The sequence below is a fragment of the Lutra lutra genome, chromosome 5 (assembly GCF_902655055.1).
Source record: "Lutra lutra chromosome 5, mLutLut1.2, whole genome shotgun sequence".
NCBI lineage: Eukaryota > Metazoa > Chordata > Mammalia > Carnivora > Mustelidae > Lutra > Lutra lutra.
In genome coordinates this window covers 4,788,047-4,808,432 of record NC_062282.1, presented here as the reverse complement: position 1 = coordinate 4,808,432, position 20,386 = coordinate 4,788,047, and the positions used below count along the sequence as shown (strand labels likewise).

General features: G+C 52.5%; 1 protein-coding gene across 1 annotated transcript in view; it reads right to left on the bottom strand.

Moving 5' to 3' along the window:
* Positions 1–2,051: 2,051 nt before the first annotated feature.
* UBE2QL1 (ubiquitin conjugating enzyme E2 Q family like 1) overlaps positions 2,052–20,386 on the bottom strand; it is a 37,317-nt gene continuing 18,982 nt past the window's right edge. Inside the window, 1 exon segment of the mRNA XM_047730970.1 lies at positions 2,052–3,354. Within this exon segment, the coding sequence (XP_047586926.1) occupies positions 3,223–3,354 (132 nt within the window). The 3' untranslated portion in view covers positions 2,052–3,222.

Below are 20,386 nucleotides of genomic sequence, written 5' to 3'. Positions count from 1 at the left end.
AGTTCTCAGATGAATCTCATGGGAGTTAACAGCCCAAGAAACTGAGGCTCAAGCAGGTGGCATTCCTGCCAAGTCCCACGGACACAGCGGGCACCTGTCCTTCTAGCGGGTCTTTGTCATAGTCCGCAGATCTCCTTCTCAAAAAATAAGGTTGAATTTTGATAGAGTGAGCTTGAGAGCTAAAACAAGGGGACCTAAACTCTGTTTTTTTCCCCTGAGTAATGGATTTTAGAGTCTGGGAGTCTTCTAGGGCATACGTGTGTGTCTGCATGTGCGTGCGTGTTATGTGTGTGTTGCAGACGTGTGCGTGTGAGTCTGCGTGTGCGTGCGTGTTACGTGTGTGTTGCAGACGTGTGCGTGTGTCTGTGTGTGTGGGACCGGGCCCATCATCTTGCAGCTCACGTGGAACTTGAACAGCCCGTGGCCTGTGGGGGAGGACCACAGACCCGAGGACCACGGCAGGGGGCCCAGGAAAGCCTCTGGGCGGGCAGGAGGAGAAGCATGCCCGAGGCTGAACTTGTCCTTCCTCCAGCTCTCTAACCGCTGGCCCACATGAACGTCCGCACCCCTGTCCAGTCGTCCCCCTGCTGTCTGTCTGAGGGGGAACGGCGTTCTCGGCCTGTGTGGAAAGGAGAGCCCCGGCAGCTGCTTGCTGGGTCTGCAGCCAGCATCCCTCCCACCCTGGGCGCCGAGACAGGTCCCTCCGGTGGGCTCAGTGGGACACGGCCACGGCCAGGCTCCCCCGTCTGGCCAGCATGGCCCTGTTTGCTTACAATGATGCCTCCAGCCGCTGAAAAAGTTCCTCCAACTCAGAGTCAAAGCAGTAGTCGCATTTTCAGCTGTTCTCCACTGCTTTGAAAATGAGTCTTACTCATTTAAGTGAAAAAGGGAATTTCTTCCACTAAAGAACATTTCCTCCACAACTTCCAGTGCCTGACAAACCGAATGGAAGTCACATGCACAAGAAATCAAATTCAGGGTGTGCAGAGAGGTTGGGCCGCGGGTCTCCCCCTGTCGCTGTTGGCAGGGACTGAGCCCAGCCGCAGGGGGTCGCAAACGTCCTGGCTGCCCCTCACGGGGGGGGGGTGCGGGGGGCACACCCAGAAACAGCTGTGGAAACGGTCTTCAGTCGGCCAGCAGCCAGCCTGGAAGCGCCCGGGCTGCATGTGGTCACATACATGTTCTACACGTCATGTGTGTGTACGCGCCATGTACTGTCTGTATACCCAGATGCATCCAAATGCATCTTAACAGAAAGTTGCTTTACATTTTGCATCAGGAGAGGGAAACATCGGGAAGAGGTAAGCTCAGGTGCTTTCCCCAGCAAACAGCTTCTGTCCTATCTGTTTGGGACCCAGAGCATAATCCCATGACAAGGAGTAGCCCGAGGGCCCAAGACCAGGCACTAAATGTCAGCGTTCCAGGATGGAGAATTCCGCTTGGGAGATCAGAGGAAGGAATGGTTTCAGTTCTTGGGCATGGAATTTCGTGACTCTTAGTACTCGGGGGGATGAGAGCAGGCAGGCAGGCATCCTACACGCACGGCCGTCTTGTCTGGCCAGAGCTGCGTGTGAGGCAGGGGCATATGAGAAAGGGGTTAAAAATATAAACGAAAGCAGCAGGAAAGGGTAGATTTGGCGAACGACCTGTCATGCTGGGAGCTGACCCCTGTCCTCTGAGGCCAGGTCTCACGGACCTCTGACAGCCCTGGGCGAGCGGACAGGTCCCCGAGTTACCGAAGCCGCCTGAAGCATTGTATGTGACCGGCAAAGATGTCTTCTCCCTCCCGGTGGGGAAATGGCAACGGCAACATCCGAGTTTGGCCAACTCAGCCCTCCACGCTTCCCGTGAGCTTCGGGTGGCCTCCCTGGTTGCTTCCAGGGACCAGGTTAACGCACTGGGGTTTTGCAGAGACTGTGGGTTCCTACGGCTCACTTTTTCAACCTTGCTGGAGAATATCGTCGTGGTATTTGGAATATTGAGTTTTAAAGACAGATGAAATGCTTTAAAGGGAAAGCCAGCCCCCAGTGATTGGATTCCGGAGGCAGGTGTCAGATATGCATGATTTTATTTAAAATGTGTCCAATAAGGTTTTCCACCTGGGATGAACATTTTTACCTCTTCCCACGTATTGTTATAAACCGTGTTTCCTCACTTCATGGAGTTTCTTAGAAAGTTCTAAGTAACTTAACAGAAGAGAAAAATGAACATGTGGGCGATGGAATAACGGGGAGTTGCTATGACAGCGAGGGTGTTCACGCATCACACAGCCCAGCCCCCGGGGACACAAGTGACAGGAGGGTGAGGGGACAGACCCAGTCATGCAAGCCCTCGGACCATCACTTGGTGTCCTTTGGCAGTTCTGGGATTCCCTGTCACTAGCACGGAGAGTAACAGGAGTCCGATGATTCAGGGAATGGGGAAGAGTCTCTCGCTTGTGGTGGTGGGTTGACCCACCGGGAGGAGACGGAAACACAAATGCGGTGTCGTAGGAGCGTTTCGGAATATCGAGGGGGCTGTCCCTCTGCGGAGCCCCAGGGAGCCCACGGCGGCCGCAGCAGCCCTGCCTTCCATCCCGGGCCCAGCCTCGCCGGTGCACAGCCGCTCACCGCGGTGTCGCACGGGGACCCCATTTTCACCAACGCGGCAGTCGCTGTTTTAAATCACGAGAACCTGGCGATGTGAAATTTGTGTTTTCAGGAGCCAAAGGTCATAGCACGAATGAGGTCTACATGTCGTCACATGGGGCCACAGAGAGACGTCGACCTGCCAGGGAGAGAAACAGAGACACAGAGCACAGCGAGGCGGGGCGTTCCTGGTACAGGGGAACGTGCCGTGTACGGTAAGTGGGTCGAGCGGCGGGCACTGGGGCTCCTGCCTGCTCTTCGGAGCTGCTGTCTGGGAAGAAGCCAAGGGCCGTGTGAGGGGTGGGCGGGGTGAGGGGGGCAGGCGGGCTGGGGAACGTCACCATCTCAGCATCGGTTCTAAAGTGACATCGAGATGGCTGCTCATTTACAGTCGAACCTAATCCCGAACAGTGCTGGCTCCCTCGTTCTCCCTGTAAACACATCTGTTCATCAATAACTTAAACGTCTCCTTGGCATTCGGGATTCAGTTCCGGCTGGAGTAGAAAAGGGTGAGGATGCTCGGCGTTGAGGAGGAGATGTTGGGAACTCGTGTGTGTGGACAGGTGGCTGGAGTGTCTCCCGCGCGTCCGGCGCGTCAGCCGTCGGACACGGGCGGGGTCACCCAGCCGTACTTCTCATGCGTCTTCACCAAACTCTTGAAGGTAGCTTCGGCTTCCTTGCGGCTGAAGGACTTTTTCGATTTGCCGGCCTTTCTACAGATCCGCCCCTGCAGGAGAGGGAGAGAAAAGCCGGGTTAGAAGCCCGCTAGATGGCACCGAGCAGAGCAGGGGTGCTGGGCTGGCGTGAGGGAGGGGCGCAGCCTGGCTTCCTCTGACACCTCATTCCTGGGCCTGGGAAGCACCTGCTCCACACGACACCCCCCGCCCCACCACCCCGGGTCCCTGCGGCCTGGGACAGAGGGCCAGCTGCCCCAGGGAGCATCCGCCACCCGCAGAGACAGTGGGGTGTCCCTGGGGCACAGCGGGGCTCCCAAGGCCTTCCCTCCCCTCACAGGACGCTGAGATAGAAATTCAGTTAGATGTGCACATTTCTATGTTCACATGCACACTTCCAATCTCTTAAAATTCAAGCCCAGGAACAATGGGTGAATTTCTTATAATTCGTGTCATGTGGGGGCCACTTCATGAGAAGACGGGTGGGGGAGCCATTTTCGGGGAGGAGCGAGGCTGTCTGAGAGTCCCAAGAGGGAGTAAAGGTGAGGGTCCAACGCTCCTTATACAATCCTGGGAAGGGGGGGCTAGGCCTGTCCCCCTCACCGGGAGCAGGTGTTTCTTGCCCGAAAGATGGGACATGTGTGTCTGCAGTGACGTTTTGGTTATGGCACACCTGTGGGCCTGAACCAGAACCAGGCCTCATCACTGGCAGCCGGGCTGGTGCTCCCTTGGACAGGCTTCCAGGGTGGTGGCCACCTGGGTCTGTGTGATGATAGGCAGGCAAGGTCCTTCCCATCACAGGCATCTCTGGAAACCCATGGACAGTGCTGGTGGGAAAACAGCCATACCGGCCTTGCCACTCACGGGGAAAACAGCACTAAAACTAGGAATGGAGGACTGTGTTATGTTCTTAAATTCAGGACATATGGTTCAACATCTGTCTTTTCGACACTGGAAATGGAGACCCATGCCCAGGGAAGGAACTGGAAGTCCAGAGTTACAGCTGTGTCCTGCCCCCTCTGGACATCTTTCTGGCTAAACTTGTCCATCTGCCCACGAAGGCCCATTAATGCCACCTCATCTAATCTGCTGCTCGGTTCACGTCAAATGAGCTTCTAAAGGGACAAAGGAAGATGGAAGAGAAGAAGGCAGGAGATGGACATTTACTGCCTTCCAGAAACTTCCCCATGCCTCTCCAAGATCTGACTCCTAGTTTTAATTTTAGAGCTTTCTACTTTGCATATGTGGTATAGTAACACTTGATAAAAAGGGGCCATGAAAAGCTAATACATTTACAATTATCATCCTGATGGGTTGAGATTGAAGTCTGGAGTTGTTTCATTAAATACAAGCACATGCATCTTTGCAAGGATGCCAGCGGCGATCTCTGCGCCAAGCAGAAACAATATCAGGCCATTTTCTTCTGTATAAAATGCAAATTCTAGCCATCTCTGCCATCCTTGTCTAGAACACCGGAAGTTCGTGGTATGGCTTGATAATTCTGAACTGAAAACAGCCGGACAAATACAAGCTTATGATAATCTTGGAATATTCCGTCGTTTTTGGCGTGAACACATACTTTGCCTATTTTTTATGAAAGTCCCAACTATTACAAAACACAACAGAAAACCCCGAATGAAAAGAGCACTCTTTGTCTCCCTTTCTTCACGGGAAATATTACAAGCTTCATAAAGCCCCAGCACTCAGTCCATTCGGCGACCAGGAGGCAGAGCCTGCTGTAAGCCCGCTGGAGATCTCTGGGCCTTCGTGGCCCTCAGCTGCCCGCAAAGACCTTTCCCCTCCTCTGTAGTCTCTGGCATTTTAGTTTCTCGTTAACAGATCTCTTCTCATAGAGTGCCTGTCCTCTTCTGATTGGCTGCTTAAGTTATCACCCAGGGAAACCCTGAGCGTGGGGAGCAGCACTCACACGGGTCAGCCCCACCAGGGTGGCCGAGCTGCCTTTGCCCAGTGCACCAAGAAGGGGGTGCTCCATCTGCCCGGGGGCCCTGACGTTCAAGGCCATTCTGACGTTGAGCTGGCTCCCGTTCTGCCCTCCAGGGCAGTCTCCTGTAACATGGACTGTGGGGTAACCTTTGGCCCAAGGGCTCTGACCCTCTGTATTTTCTTCTATAAAGCGGGGACCATTTCGCTGCCCAGCATCATTACGAACACCATAAGATACTAAAGTTAGAAGCACTTTGAAAACTGTAAATTGTTACAATTAATTGAGAACTGTTTTTCTCATTGTCATGACATTCATATTTCTTCCTTGTCTGTTTCCATTTAACTAATAACCAAAAAAGTCTCTTCTGGAGGGTTTCCTGGAATAACTCTTGTTTCTCCTAAAATACTTCTACTTGCATTTAACGCGAAACGACCTGGATGTGACAATTTGCTCAACCCACCGTGAGAGCTTTGTGGGGTCACCAAGACTTTAGATGAGTAAACACCCTCCGTCTCCTGAGCCCCCTACAGTAAACGTGTGGTCATGAACAACCCGATGATTTTTCCCTAACGACCTGAAAAATCTCACCATCACACTGATGCGGAATAGGGCTGATGAGAATACAGTTCTCTAGGGCTGTGTTTGTTAAACAAAACCATTAGCTGGTACTTTGGCTTGTCTTTTTTTTTTTTTTTTTGCCCCATAGCTTTTTGGGGCCAATCACCATAATCCAACATGAAAAATTCATACAGCCACCATTTCTACACTTTTCTACACGATTAGAAGCAACTCCAAACTCAGGTCCTCAGTTCAATCCCCTGGTCTTATGTGGTTTCCACGAGCCCAGGGTGCACACCGAGTTTCATTCATTCATTCAGTCAGTCAGTCAGTCGGGTGCAAGGTTTGAAAGACAAAGTGACAGTGGCCCCTGCCTGTGGGGACTTGGAGCCCATCATGGCACAGGTCGCTGAGACAGAAGGTGGACATCAGGGCTTCCCAGCCTCAGTCCTGTCGGCGTCATGGGCCTGTTCCTTCTCTGCTGGGGATGGTCCTGTGAACGGTAGGACGTTAAGCTGCATTGCTGGCCTTCACTCACTAGAGGCACTGGTCCTCCCGGAGTTATGACAACTGCATTGTCTCCAGACACTGCCAAATGTCCCCTCAGAGGTAAAATCAGCCCTTTTGAGAATGGCTGGCAGCAGGGCTTTCTATGGTGGAAACGATTCTGGCCCTCACCCAGCTCAGAGGGGAGGATGGGTTCCACCGAGGGGTTGTGGGGTTGGGGGGGCAGCCCTGGTTGTCTGTGCATCGAGAAAGACGTCTGTGTTTCATGATACTTGAGCTGAGCCTTCACATATGGGTGGCAGGTGCTTACTAGGCCATGGTGACAAGCAGAAGGGGTCCCAGAGCAGAAGCTGAAACAGTTGGCTATATTCAGAGAACAATGGAAGAGACACTTGGCGAATTTGGGGCATGGAGCCTGTGTGTGTGTGTGTGTGTGTGTGTGTGTGTGTGTGTGTGTGTGTGTGTTGGGATGAGAGTGCAGAATTCAGCAGACCTGGCTTCAAATCCCTGCTCCAACACTTCCTGGCTGTGTGACCTTGGGTGAGTAACTTAACCTCTCTGAATCTCAATGTCCTCATCTGTAAAATAAACCTAAGAATAGTGTGATATGACCCTGGATTTTTATAGGGACTTAACATGTTAATACATGTAAGATGCTTGGCACAGTGCCAGGCACAGGATGGACACAATAAATGGAGCTTTTTGTTTTTGGAACTATCGCAGACCATCTTACCCTTAGACAAAGCTGGCTTCATTCTGGCCTCTTGAAAACACACACACGCAGTTTCTGTCCTTTGCGTGGCCAGTATGACTTGGTTTATTCTGTCACAGAGTGTCTTCAGGCGAGTCCCGTATCTGGCATTTATGGGGCTCGTTCCCCCGCTTTTTCAATCATGTCTATTTTAACAGGAGGAGATAAATACACTCATTCTGGTTCTCCCTTGATCAGATTTTTCTTGTACTTCTAGATTTTCTTTTACTTTTACTTTTAGATATTTTTAGATTTTTCTTTTTCTTTTACTACTTTATTTTTCCTTGCAAACCTACTTTCGTGGCATTTCTATATTTCACTTGCCCGTGAATTATAGGCTTCTGTTCTTTCCAGACTCCTCATGAGAAGTTTTGGGGTTCTTTCTCTCATTTCCAGGACTGAATTACAGCGCAGCTACTCGTTTTCAAAGACTTTGAACATGTAATTGTTAGTCTAAGAGCTCTCATAATCCCTAACCCTTCCAACACGGTTTCTAATGTGTCTGTGTTGGGTCAGCCTCGCTCGCTACCACGGCTGTCTGCGGGAGAAACTCGGAGCAAAGGAGGTGCTGGGCGTGGGGAAGGTGCCCTCTCGGGAGCTGTGAAAGGAGCTCTGCCTGGAAAGGCAGCCATGATTTTGCCTCTCTTTAAGGCCCGATGTGCAAAGCCGATCAATTACACAATTCTAGAGCACAGATAAGACCCTGTAACAGATGAGGCAGCTTCAAAGAAGTGTTTCCAAATCCAGATAGTTACACGGAGCTGCTGGCCAGTGAGGGAAGGACTTGAGCTGGATCCTGTCCAATGAGGCATCGAACAGAAGTTGAGTGTGGAACGCGCTGATATGATCCTGCAGCACTTACCACGGGCCTGTGCACGCGTGTGAGCACATGTGGGTATCTGAGTGTATGTGTGCACATCTGCATGCTGGCATGCATCCATGCCTTGCACGAGTGTGTGCACACGGGGGTATCTGAGTGTGTGCACATGTGGGTATCTGAGTGTGTGTGCACACGTGGGTATCTGAGTGTGTTCATGCATGTGTGTGTTAGCATGCATGCGTGACTGTGCACACAAGTGTGCACACATGGGTCCCTGAGAGTATGCATGCACGTGTTAGCATGCAGGCATGCCTGTGAGCACACGTGGGTATCTGAATGTGTGTGCACACATGTGTGTGCACGCTCAAGGACATACCTTGTCCATACCAAGGACAGACTTTTGCATGAGCACCGTGTGTTTGTATGTGCACGAGTGTGCACACAGATAATCATGGGTGTGTAGTGACTCCTTTGTGCTTGTGTGTGCGTGCGTTTGGCTGTGCTGGTGATATCTGAGTGGCAAGCAGGGCTATGAGTGTCCCTGTGGTGAAATGGCCGCTGACGGAAGCCAACAGTAACCCTGAGGGAAGGCCCCCACTCCGGCTGAGTCAGGGAAGCCCTGGGCCTCGTGAGCCCATGTGCAGGACAGTCAGTTTACAGCGGGAGCCCCCCACCACTGCCTGCCACGGAGTCTGTCCAGCACTAGCCAAGGCAGGGAGGGGGAGTGCCAAGGGGCTGGGAGGGCAGAAGGGGGAGGGGCAGAATGATGTGATCCTACTGACATCTGGGCTAGACTGTTCTTGGCTGTGGGGGCTGAACCATGTGCTGTCGGTTCCTCAGTGGCCACCCTGGCCCCAGCCCAGCAGGTGCCAGAGCAGCTCCATGCCAGCTGTGATAACCACGACGTGTCCACAATGGCCAAGTGTCCTCTGGTATCTCCCGCTCTGGGCTGAGCAGGCAGTGTGCTGGGCAAGTGCACATGGGTGCACTTTCCATGGTCTGGGGGCTAGACAGGCAGGGAAGACTGCCTGGAGGAGGTACTTGGGGGTGGACTCGAAGGACAAGTTGGGGTGTGTGTGTCCTGGTGTTCCTGGGGGAACAGAGAGAGAGGTGGCAGGGACAGGACATACATTCATTCCTGGGGCTCCTGGAACAGAAGTCCAGGCCAGGGGGCCTAAATCAACAGAAATTTATTTTCTCAAAGTTCTGGAGGCCAGAAGCCCAGGATCACGTTTCCTATTTCTGGGGCTTTTAGAGGAGAATTTGTGCCACGCCTACCCTTGTGAGGAACCCCTGCCTTGCAGATGCATTACCCCAATCTCTGCCTTCATGTTCATGTGACTTTCTCCCTGTGGGTCTGTTTCCAGACTTCCCTCCTCTTATCAGGACATTGACCACTGCATTAGGGCCCGGCCTAACCCAGCATGATCTCATCTGAACTTAACATCTGCTAAGATCCTTCGTGCAGAGGAGGACACATCTGTAGGTGGCGGGTGGGGTGCTCAGTCCTTCTGCGTATGTGTGGGGGACACAACGCTTCTCACTCCAGAGGCAGTCGTGATAGCTCCTCAGCCACCACCCTGCAGCGTCTGGCCCTCTCCCGTGGGGGGCAGATCACAGATTCGGGTTTTCTTTAGGGATGTGTCACTTGAGAAATGGATGGCTGGTCAGGTGTGAGATGTTGGCCACTTAGAGAAGAATCTGTTCTGTGGCTAGGGAGGCCTGGGGCACTCTGGGTTTCTGATCCAGGAGGAAACAGGTTTCCAGAATCAGATCCTGTGTTCCTTTCAGGTGGCTGGGTTTGGGATGTGTGTTAGAAATGCAGCACCAAGGGCAGGAGGAGGCTGCTGGATGTAGGGCTCTCTCACCACAAGGTCCAAATGACAGACGTGGGAGGGTCCCCAGGGGGAGAGAGGAAGGAGGGGACATGGCCACTGGCTCTTGAGTGACTTTCTTTCCCTATGCCTGTCTCCACCTCGAGTCCCGCACACAGTGACACCTGCCTCGGCAGTGAGCCTTTGGACAAGGAGAACCAGGAACCGGCCTGTGTGCAGCGGTGAGACGCCAGGTGGGGCACAGTGATGGGGGAGCTGGTGCCACACACTCGTTACACATGCCCAGGAGAGGGAGAGGGGAGTGGTTGGGGAGCCAGGGGAGAGGAGAAGCAAGGAGCTGAGGGTAGAGTGGGTGGGGGCAAGCGAGGGGGCGACGGGAATGCCACGGCTGGCAGTCGGCACACAGGTGCCCAGTGAGTGCCAGAAAACCACCCACGGTGTGTGTGTGTGACGCTTCCTTGATTTGAATGAAATTGAAACATTAAAAACTCTCCTTGGCCTTACACTTTAGCAATCTCTGCATATTGATACTGAACAAGTCTGGTTCTCAAGCACAGCCTGGCTATAAAAAGTCCCAAGAAAGTAACCTATATTTCCCAAAGCTCTAGTAAGTACCTACCCCCAACAGACCTCACACGGGTTGTTGGAGGCATTAGGTGAGACCAGGTGAGGGGAACACACAGGGCTTCACCCAGGACCCTGGTGGGCAGAGGCAGGGGTGAGTGAATTTTTGGCCAGAGTCAAGCAACGTGTCCCACTAGGACAACTGACCAGCTTTCCCATGGCACTGACTCTCACCAGAGCAATGTTCCAGAATATCACCCAGGATACAAAGCCACTTCACTCAGGAAGGACTGTTGACACCAGAGCATTCTAGAATTTTCTGCTGAGAAATCTTAGGTAACCGATTTTCTTCCAGAGTCTCCAATATTTCCCAATGACTAGGTAATAAACGTACTCAATCTTCTCTGAAATTTGTGAGCATCTCGGGACGTCAAAGCCAGCGTCCGTTTCATACAAACTCCGGTAACATTCAGTAGGGATTAAACTGGAGCCACCTTATTTGCTATGATCGTGAATCGTCCTCAAGCCACGGGCAGCACCAAGGCAGGGTTCGTGGGTATTTCTGATACACGCGAAACATGAGCATCTCTCTCCTCTACACTTTAAAGAAAGTTCTAGCAATTACTGAATCTTTTTTTGAGACAGATGGTCTTTGCCTTGGAAGAAGTAAGCAGAGAAAAAGAAGCTTTTCACTAAAAATTTAAATTGTTTCAGATAATCATTTCAAAAAAAAATTTTTCTTTGGAGATTCCACTAATACTTATACTTCTGCATAAGCAGCTGGGCCCCTGTGGGTTTCATTAGCAGCAGTGGAACACAGTGAGTGACAGCTAGACGTCCTTCTTAAAGGCAGCCGTGGCGGCTGTGCACCAGACATCATTCTCAGGACGGGGTTTGAACACACCTGTTAAACCCGCCCTGGAAGCCCACCAGGGAGGCTTCGCCGTAATCACCTCTGACTTCCAGCTGAATAAGCAGACACAGGGGGGTCAAGCAATGTGCTCAGAGTCACACAGGATTTCAGTGCAGTGCTAGAGCCCAAGGCCAGGCCGGCTCTCGGAAACAAGGACAATGGTTGTGGACGCGACAGGAGGAAAACAAGATACTGGCCATCGACTCCATAAAATTTGCCCAGCCTGCCCTTGTCCCACAGGACACGGGGTGCTCTGAGGTTACTGAACCCCCATGTCCCTCTGCACCTGCTTTGTAACATGGAGCTCCAGGCCTGCCATCCCATAGTAACCACCGTTTGTTTAAACCCCGAGGGGATCAGAGCCCTAGACTTGCCCATTCTTCCCGCCACAGTGTGGACTTTGGTTGCCTCCTCGACCCTGGATCCTACGTGTTCCGAGCAGGTGGGCCTTCCTTGGTGAGACACGTGTTCACACACGGTCCCGGTCCCTCACGATGGCTGGCCGCCTGTACTTTCCATTTTTGCTAGACGGAGAAAGCACAGGGAGCTCGCTGATGGGCCAAGCCAAGGACGCGATGTTCCATTTTCGAGACCAAAGGATCGGTTCAGCCCAAAACAGCCGCTCCTTCAGTGTCTTCGACTTACAAGCCGAGTCCCGCTGCCTACGTGTGGGCTTCTAGCGAGGTCCCAGGAGCACACTTCTGTCCCTGCTGTCACGGCAGACTCCCTGGGTGCTGGCTGGGAACGCAGCGCATCTCCGGTCACGTAAATCTCTCTCCCGGGGACCCGGCTCCGTTGGGATGAGCAGGTGCGTGTCAGCTGTCTCGGCCTCGACGACCCCGTCCTCCTGTGGACAATTGCTCCATGTCGTTCTACCCTGAGTGAGCCACTGGCAGGAAACATGGCACTTTCCTGCCAGCCTGACCTCCCAGGTCAGGACCCAGGCCAGGCGTCATCCCCACACCCGGGACCTTCCTCACGCACCCTACCTCCCCTTCCTTCTGGAACACAGTTTGAAAAGGATGAGGATCAAGTTCTTCCCCGGTGCCCACTGGTGTTTCAGTCCACCCGTTCGTTCCTGGTGGCTCAGTCCCCACTGCATCCTCCTTTCTGGGTGCCGGGACCCCACTCACGCTGACTTGCGGCCACCCACCTGGTCTGATGCCCAAAGCTGCCTCCATCATCGTCCTCTCCTCCAGGGAGGGCAGGGCCCATGGGCAGTTGGGAAGTAGCCGAGCTGACAGCTGCCAGCGAGGTGAGAGGTCCACTCTGCTCCCCTTGTGCCTTCTGTCCCACAGAAGCCAGGTCGGCTGGCACGGGTCACTCACTCCTGCCACCTCACCCCACGACAGTGAGGGGCGACCCACCTCCAGCCAGGTTCTGCTTGATGTTAGGAGCCCTGCCCCCCCCCATCACCAGTGACACCCCCCACCCACTCCTGTCATTCCGGGTCGCGTGGAAGAGCATTCTCTCGCTCAGACAACAGTGACGGCCACACGCCACTGCCGGGAACTCCAAAGAGAGGAGGGAGACCAAGAATGTCTCTGGAAAAGGAGACAGGAGCCATCATTGGGGACTCATCCATCAGAACAGGGGCAGCCGTGTTCTGCTTTCTGGCCCTGCCGGCAGGGGCTGCTTGATCTGACAAAATGATCCCAACTGCGTTCTGGAAAAATTACATCAAGAAGTAACACGAGGTTTTCACAGGCAGCCAGGGTAACGCAGTTTTCCTCTCGAGATGCAGCCCGGTTTCAGGGGGCATGTGTGACTTCGTGGCATACGGTAGCAACCTCGTCGCTCCGTCCCCTCCCCGAGCCCTGCGACTTGCGAGGACAGAGAAAGGCCTGACCGCGTGACACGGCTGGCATGGGATCTTCCAAACCCTAAAGGAAATTCTGCAACATTAAATAAAAAAAGCTCTTGAGACTTTGAAATCATTGGGAATCTTGAGAATATTTTCCCGAAAAATGTAAATGTGAAAATGCTATGATTTGGGCTCTGATTCTCTTAGCACCTCGTGAGGAAGGGTGGAGAAGGCCTTTTTGGGTCCCTGAGACCCCAGCATCCCTGGACTCTGGGGGGAAGGCCGTTTCTACCCGTCTCTAGGTCAGGAGGGGGCCACTCCCGCTGCGGGCACGGCATGTCCCCGTTGGTGGCAGCTAGCATCCCGTGAAGACAGCTGTGATTGGCCTTTATGAATCCAAAGTCCATTTTCCTGCCAAGGACGTAGTGAGTGGACCGGCCTCACTAACCCGATATGGCTGAAGGTCACTCCGAGTCATGAAAGGGACAGAAAAGGGACCCCCAGGACATCCCAGAGCTCGTGCACTCTCTGTAGCACGCTCAGGAGTCCCGGCATGATCTCGGAGCGGGCTCTGGGCACATGGGGAATGCTGTCCCTCCCGTCGCAGGGGACCATCGGTGCCGAGTCCTCGCAGCAAAGCTGATGATGGAGTTTGTCCGCGGGCAGATTTTCCCCGGGGCGGTGCAGGCCTCCAAGCGCTGGAGAACTGCGAACGTGCACAGAGTCAGGACGTGGAGCCCTGAGAACACAGTTCTGATCTGTCCTGCGCTGGTCGCTAATGAGGCACTGATGAGGGGCAGGAGCTGGGGGGAGGCGGCCCGTTCCCCCACTTCCCGGCCATTAGCAGAGCACATGCTGCTGGGGGAAGAGAAGGGGAGGGACACCAGCTCCCCTGTGGTCCCCAGATGGAGGACCGTGAGCGTTTCGAGTCCCGTCAGTCACTGCTGGGGGAGGAACTTTGCCCCAGGCCCAGCGGGCCAAATGCACTGACTTAAACACGGAAGAGCATCGTCATGCGTCACACATTCCGGCGGGGCCAGAGGTAAAATCTAGCACCCATGACGGAGGCACGTTCCAGAAAGCTGCATTTCTGCACTGTGGACATGAAGCCACCAAAATTCAGCATTTTGCCCCCGAGGCTGGACTCTACTCCTCCTTGCACTGTAGTCCCTACCCCACCCTCCTTTGGCCCTCCACCGGCTCCCACCCCTCCATGATCCCTGACCCTGCCCTTCCTACCCCCCACCCTCCGCTGAACACTGGTCTCTCGTTAAATCAAGAGCTCTGAGCACTTAGCACCCACTGGCAGTGTGCTATGCGTAAGGGGATAAAAGTAAAGGAGTCAAACCATTTCAGGGAACACACCATCATCCCACCTTCCCATACCTGCCGGCGTTATGCAGGTGACAGTCCCAACACGCGCATCTTCCGTTTGCAAGAAAACACAGGGCACAGATAGGGCACAAAAGAGCTAACTGTTGAGAAAGCCAAGAGTAGGGATCTTTCTGGAAGACGCAGTGTTCCGTTATAAAACAGTCTTAAGACCGCAATAAGAACGGAAGTTGGTTCTAAATTCAAATTTCTGGGCTCTGGCTGAACAGCTTAGAAAACCGAGGGACTGATTTTGGCTGACCTAATAAAAATTAAAAAGTGATTTTCTATAAGCAACTGGGATGGCTATTATTACTTTTAGGTCATTACTTTGGGGATGTTCTGATTTCTACTCTTATTGGTCTAATGGTGTTGCCACAGGACCTTTTCTTTCTGATTAAGTAGAAATTATAATAAGTGAAGAATTCAACCACTGATTTTTACATACATCACTGGGGATCTTCAAACAGTGCACACTTTATAACGCAGTATAGGTAAAGCTCATGCCCGTCACTGTCCTGAGAGCTTGCTGTGTATGGACTCGCTCAGTCCTCACCAGGGAGGAACTGCTACGACTTCCCTTATGATGGGGAAACTGAGGCTGAGTTCAATTGCCGTGGTCACAGAGCAGGTAGGCAGTGGAATTGGACCTTGAACCCACGAAGCCGGGCCCCAGTGTCCGCACTCCCAGCCACGCTATGCTCGAGACAACAAGAGCAGGTGACAGGAATGTAAATGCGGGATGCCCTGTGGCGGCCCACACCCCGCATGTGCCTAGATCATGAGTAGATTTGCATGATATTGGTGCAGTTTTTTTTTTTTTTTTAAAGATTTTATTTATTTATTTGACAGAGAGAAATCACAAGTAGGCAGAGAGGCAGGCAGAGAGAGAGGAGGAAGCAGGCTCCCCGCTGAGGAGAGAGCCCGATGTGGGGCTTGAACCCAGGACCTGGGATCATGACCTGAGCCGAAGGCAGCGGCTTAACCCACTGAGCCACCCAGGCATGATATTGGTGCAGTTTTTTTTTTTTTTTTAAAGATTTTATTTATTTATTTGACAGAGAGAGATCACAAGTAGACAGAGAGGCAGGCAGAGAGACAGAGAGAGGGAAGCAGGCTCCCTGCTGAGCAGAGAGCCCGATGCGGGACTCAATCCCAGAACCCTGAGATCATGACCTGAGCCGAAGGCAGCGGCCTAACCCACTGAGCCACCCAGGCGCCCCAATTGGTGCAGTTTTTAACTGAGCATTTCCTGATTGTATTTATTTATTTATTTATTTATTTTTTAAAGATTTTATTTATTTATTTGAAACAGAGAGAGAGATCACAAGTAGGCAGAAAGGCAGGCATAGAGAGAGAGAGGAGAAAGCAGGCTCCCCGCTGAGCAGAGAGCCCGATGCGGGCCTCGATCCCAGGACCCTGAGATCATGACCTGAGCCGAAGGCAGAGGCTTAATCCACTGAGCCACCCAGGCGCCCTCCTGATTGTATTTAAACACTAAATCTATCCAATTGTGCCAGTTCCTTGTGGAAAAACAAAGGTCACTTTATTTACTTATATTGGACTCGTGGGCGCGCACACATGCTTCCTGAGGGTCAAATGATGAACCTTGAAGAATTATCGACGTTGACCTCCAGGCTAGAATCCCAAAGCAAGGGCAGCACACACGTCCTGGCAGGTGTCCTATGAGGTGTTCTACCCACATTGGCTCATCTACGTTTCACCCACGAGGTACGCTTCTCATGGTTGTGCCAACAATCGGGTGGAGAAGAAGAGGCAAGTGACTTCTCGGTGGCATAGAAATGGTAAATGACAGCGTCCCTCCGCACCCCCAACCTGGGTCTGGAAGAGGCTGGAACCCCACGATGCAAAATTCTGGGAAATTGAGCATTCTACAAACTGTGATCTGATAGTCACCCAGACACACCAGCATCCCCTGGCTCTAAGAATTGTCAATACCTCTGTGTAAGCCTGGGTATCCCAGCCTCTCTGGGCCTCCCAGCCTCACACGGGCTGCCCGGTTCCCACCACCCCGCTCCCGGCCTGCCCTCGTCATTCCGAAGAGCCTAAGAACCGGTGCTCCACTCTGGGCAGGTGCCCCCACAGACGGTGGCGGCGGGCTGTGCCTGTTAGGACCCCGTGACCACTGGTGCTAGCAGGCTAGAAACTTCTGCCTGCACTCAACGTCCAGCCCAACTTTGCAGTGAGTGTCATTGATAAGTGAACATGTTCAGCAAGCCGGAATTTCCAAGTCAATCTCTTCTGTTTACTGAAAACATCTTCCTCAATGCGGTCATGTTTGCCGTCAAAACGTCTGTGGGGGTCGGTCACGGGGCCTGCTAACGAGATGCCAGGGGAGTTGGGAGCAAACCACCCAAACACCTGTCCCCGAGACAGCAGTTGGCCCCAGGCAGATCCTGCAGTGATGTCTTAAATGGCGGAAGGACAGTTTCTCAAACGAATCTTCCCGGCTTTGTTATCTCATACTTACGCTGGCTTGTGTTAAGATCCAAATACACAAAAATCAAACTTCTTCCGCCTTCATATCTGAACTGGCAAAAACAACGGTTTTGCTCTGATTTTGTCTGTCTGCTTGTCACGACATTGAGAGATTTTCTGTGGCACCGGAATGGAGCATTTTGCCCACCTCATTATTGGTCTGCGGTACAACTGCCTACACCGAAAATCCTAAAGCCTTCGCTATTTTTTTAAACCAGTTACTGAGGTATGACTGACATACAGACAGCTGCACATATTCAACGAGCACAACTTGCTGAGTCTGAGACATGGACATTTTTGATGAACTGGACGTGCTGGGCAGGTTAGTGCTTTACAAAGCGCCATGTGCCTCCCAGCTCCCACCAGTGGAGCCCAGCTTGTGGCCAGTGCTGGCCAGTGGGCTGCGGCGGAAGTGATGCACGTCCTTCCAGGTGGGGGCCGTGAGGAGTGGAGGTGCAGGCCTGTTCTCATGCCCTGTCCCTGTGAGCTCCGGGGCCACATTCTCCGGGTGGAGAAGCCACAAGATGGAAAGGGGCACCAAGCCACATGAGACCATGGGCAGGAAGTCTGTGTTCATTGGGTCCTGCTGGATTTCAGGGGGTGCCTGTGGCAGGAAGTAAATCACCACTACATGCAAAACTCGTCATTGGAAAAACTTACATGGGACCTTCGTGATTCACAAAAAGCAAAGAAGAGCAAAGAAGAGGTCTTGTCTACTTGATGTTAGACTGGGAGGCTGTTCCTAAAGGCAGGACAGTATTTGTCTAGGAGCATGCAGTTAAAGGAGTCATATTTACATGGGGACTTGTCACAGGATAAAAATGGCAAAAAATAAACTAAAATAAATAAAGTAAAAGGCAGTGGAAAAGGGCCAGGTGGGCCAGAAGACAAGGCTGAGGAACCACGCTCACTTCACGTAGGGGAAGGAAGCTGGATTTCTGCCTAACAGCGTGCGGGAAGACAATGGGCTAAATTTAAATGTAAAGGCAAGTTCACAAAGCCAGTGGGAGAAAATAGAAGGGCAAATCTTTGATGTAATGGTCTTCACATATAGCTTTTACCTTGAAAAGATGGAGAAAGGAGCAACCTCAAAAGTAGAGGGTTTTTGTGTTTTTTTTTTTTTTCAATAAAAGATGAGACAGAACAACAGAGAGAAAATGCATATGTTGGAAGAAAATACTTAAAACATGTAAAACCCAAACAAGAAACTATATCTGGCAAACAGAGAATTCCAAGAAAAAGCCAGATAACAAGAAAACCCAAAGAAAATTGGGGAGAAAATAGGAACAGGCCATTCAGAGGAAAGAGTGAGAACAGCTGATAAGAATAAGGTTTAACGTCCGAGCTGACCGGTGATCAGAGAACTTTAGAACAGAGATGAGACACCACTTGTTCGCGGTCAAGGACAAGACTCAGGATGGAAGGTATCACCGAGGCTTTCTGAGGAAGCGCGTGGACTGGCCAGGGAAGCCATTCTGGAAGATTCTGGCCATCCCTTGAGGAGGTCAGCATGCACAGGCCTGATGCCAGCGAGTCGCACCTGAGCACCGCTCCCAGGAAAGTCTGCACGTGTGCTCCCAGGAACGCCAGGCAAGGAGGCGGGCCACAGCAGTTCTTCGATAACAGGAGCTGGAGGGCGGCCCGGGTCCTCCCCAGAGAGCGGATGAGGAAACGGGGTCGATGACCATCCTCAGGCTTATTTCTGGCCGGCAGAAGCGCAGAGCTTTCCGTCCCTACTTTGTGACTTCTGGTACTGTGCGCATTTTGTAAAGTAGGCATGTCTATAATCAGAAAAACTCCGAAGAGCTCCAGAAGCTAGAACCGACATGAAACTGTTGTGCGTTATCAGTCAGTCTGTGCTTCTTCTGACCCCTTCATGAAACTGGGAGCGACTAACAGCCAGAATCCCAAATTGTGGTGAAGATGATGATGGCAAAGGCAGTGATGATGACGACGGAGGCTGTAATATTCCAGACGCAGCTCGTCACGGGCCCTGAGTCGAGTAGAGCATCTGGAGATGGAGAAGTCCTGTTTCCAGAAAGCCCTCGGGGAAGGGCCTGTGTTCCGAGAGGCCCATCCAGGTGTCATCCTGTCTCAGGCCCATCCCCCTTCTCAGAAGGACCTTCGGGTAAACTGGACTCGAAGCTGGGACACAGCAACCGGCCTGCAACTCAGCCCCTGCCCGGGACAGCTGGTGGCTTGTCACCGGCGCTCATGGCCCCTGACAGCCCCTGACCAACGCAGGGCCTGGCCTGACTCTCTGCCCACGACACCTCTTGTTTTCATGTCCATTGCAGGAGGGCAGCTGACCCGGGTCAGTAAAGCTGGGAAACTGGGCTGCGCTGGGGCCGTCCTCTTCCCTAAGAAACCACGATCACCGAGAAGGCAGATCAAAGTCAACAGAAACAGAGAAAATCCGTTTCTCTTTCACTTAATTGCTTTGTTTGGTTAAACGCGTGCGGTGGGAGAAAGAAACCCCACAGACCATTTTAATCAGGTTATTGTGAAAGCCAGGGCTGTCATCCTGGAATTCAAATGTGATCATCTAAGTGTATACTGTTGGAATAAGAAACTACACACTTTAATAGGCCTTTATATTTAATGGAAGCCTTGGATTATATATACTAGGCACCCAGTCTTTTGATATTTTGCTGGGTTCTCCGATGTTTGCGATGTTTGTGGAAAAGCTCTCTGCTCGTGGGACCCGTGGGATCAGTGGCCCCTTGGCCGGGCATGGGGGTGAAGCCCATGTGAGTCCCGATGTGAGTCTAGACACGGAAATCAGGTCCTCGGGACTGAGGAGCGGCGGGGAAGGCTCCAGCCGCTCGGTTGGCCTCCCTCAGTGCTGCGATGGAGCCAGTCTGCTCGCTCCAGAGTCCAAAGTCTGGGAAGACAAGCCAGGAGGGGCGTTGAGGGTGGGCTGCAGGTCCGCAGCAGTCCAAGGAAGCTGGGGGAGGGGCCCATGTCTCTGCATATCAGTTCCGTTAGCTCTGCTGGGGCGTCCTCCAGGAGGCGGACCCCTGCCTGTTCGGGGGTCTCACAGCAGGCCAGTGGACAGGTTTGGGCATATTTTAGTTTGAATAAAATAGGAAAGCTGCAATGTGTGAAGTGCCCGCCCCAAACCTCTGCGTTGGACATGGTGGTCACCGAAACCAGCCGATCGATGAAAGTAACAACTAAGAGTCATTTTCTGATGCAACTGTAATTTGAATGAGTAAAATTACTGTACAAATGGGATTGAGGGTTTTCAGAAAGCATCCTACGTCGGGGTTTGATGGGGGCCTCTGACATGATAAAAGCAGGTTTTGATTAAAAAATGCAGCCACTTGGAGGTTTCAGCAGAAAAACCAATTGGTTTAAAACATCTTCTCTTTACGTCTGACCTTCCGCCGTCCACTACTATGGAATTCCTGGATCACCTACTCTCGCTGGTGTTGGAAATAACCATCAACCTTCTGGTCCTTCTGAGTTATCTGCACACCCTGCCCCGCTCCACACCCTCTTCTTTGCCCAACATC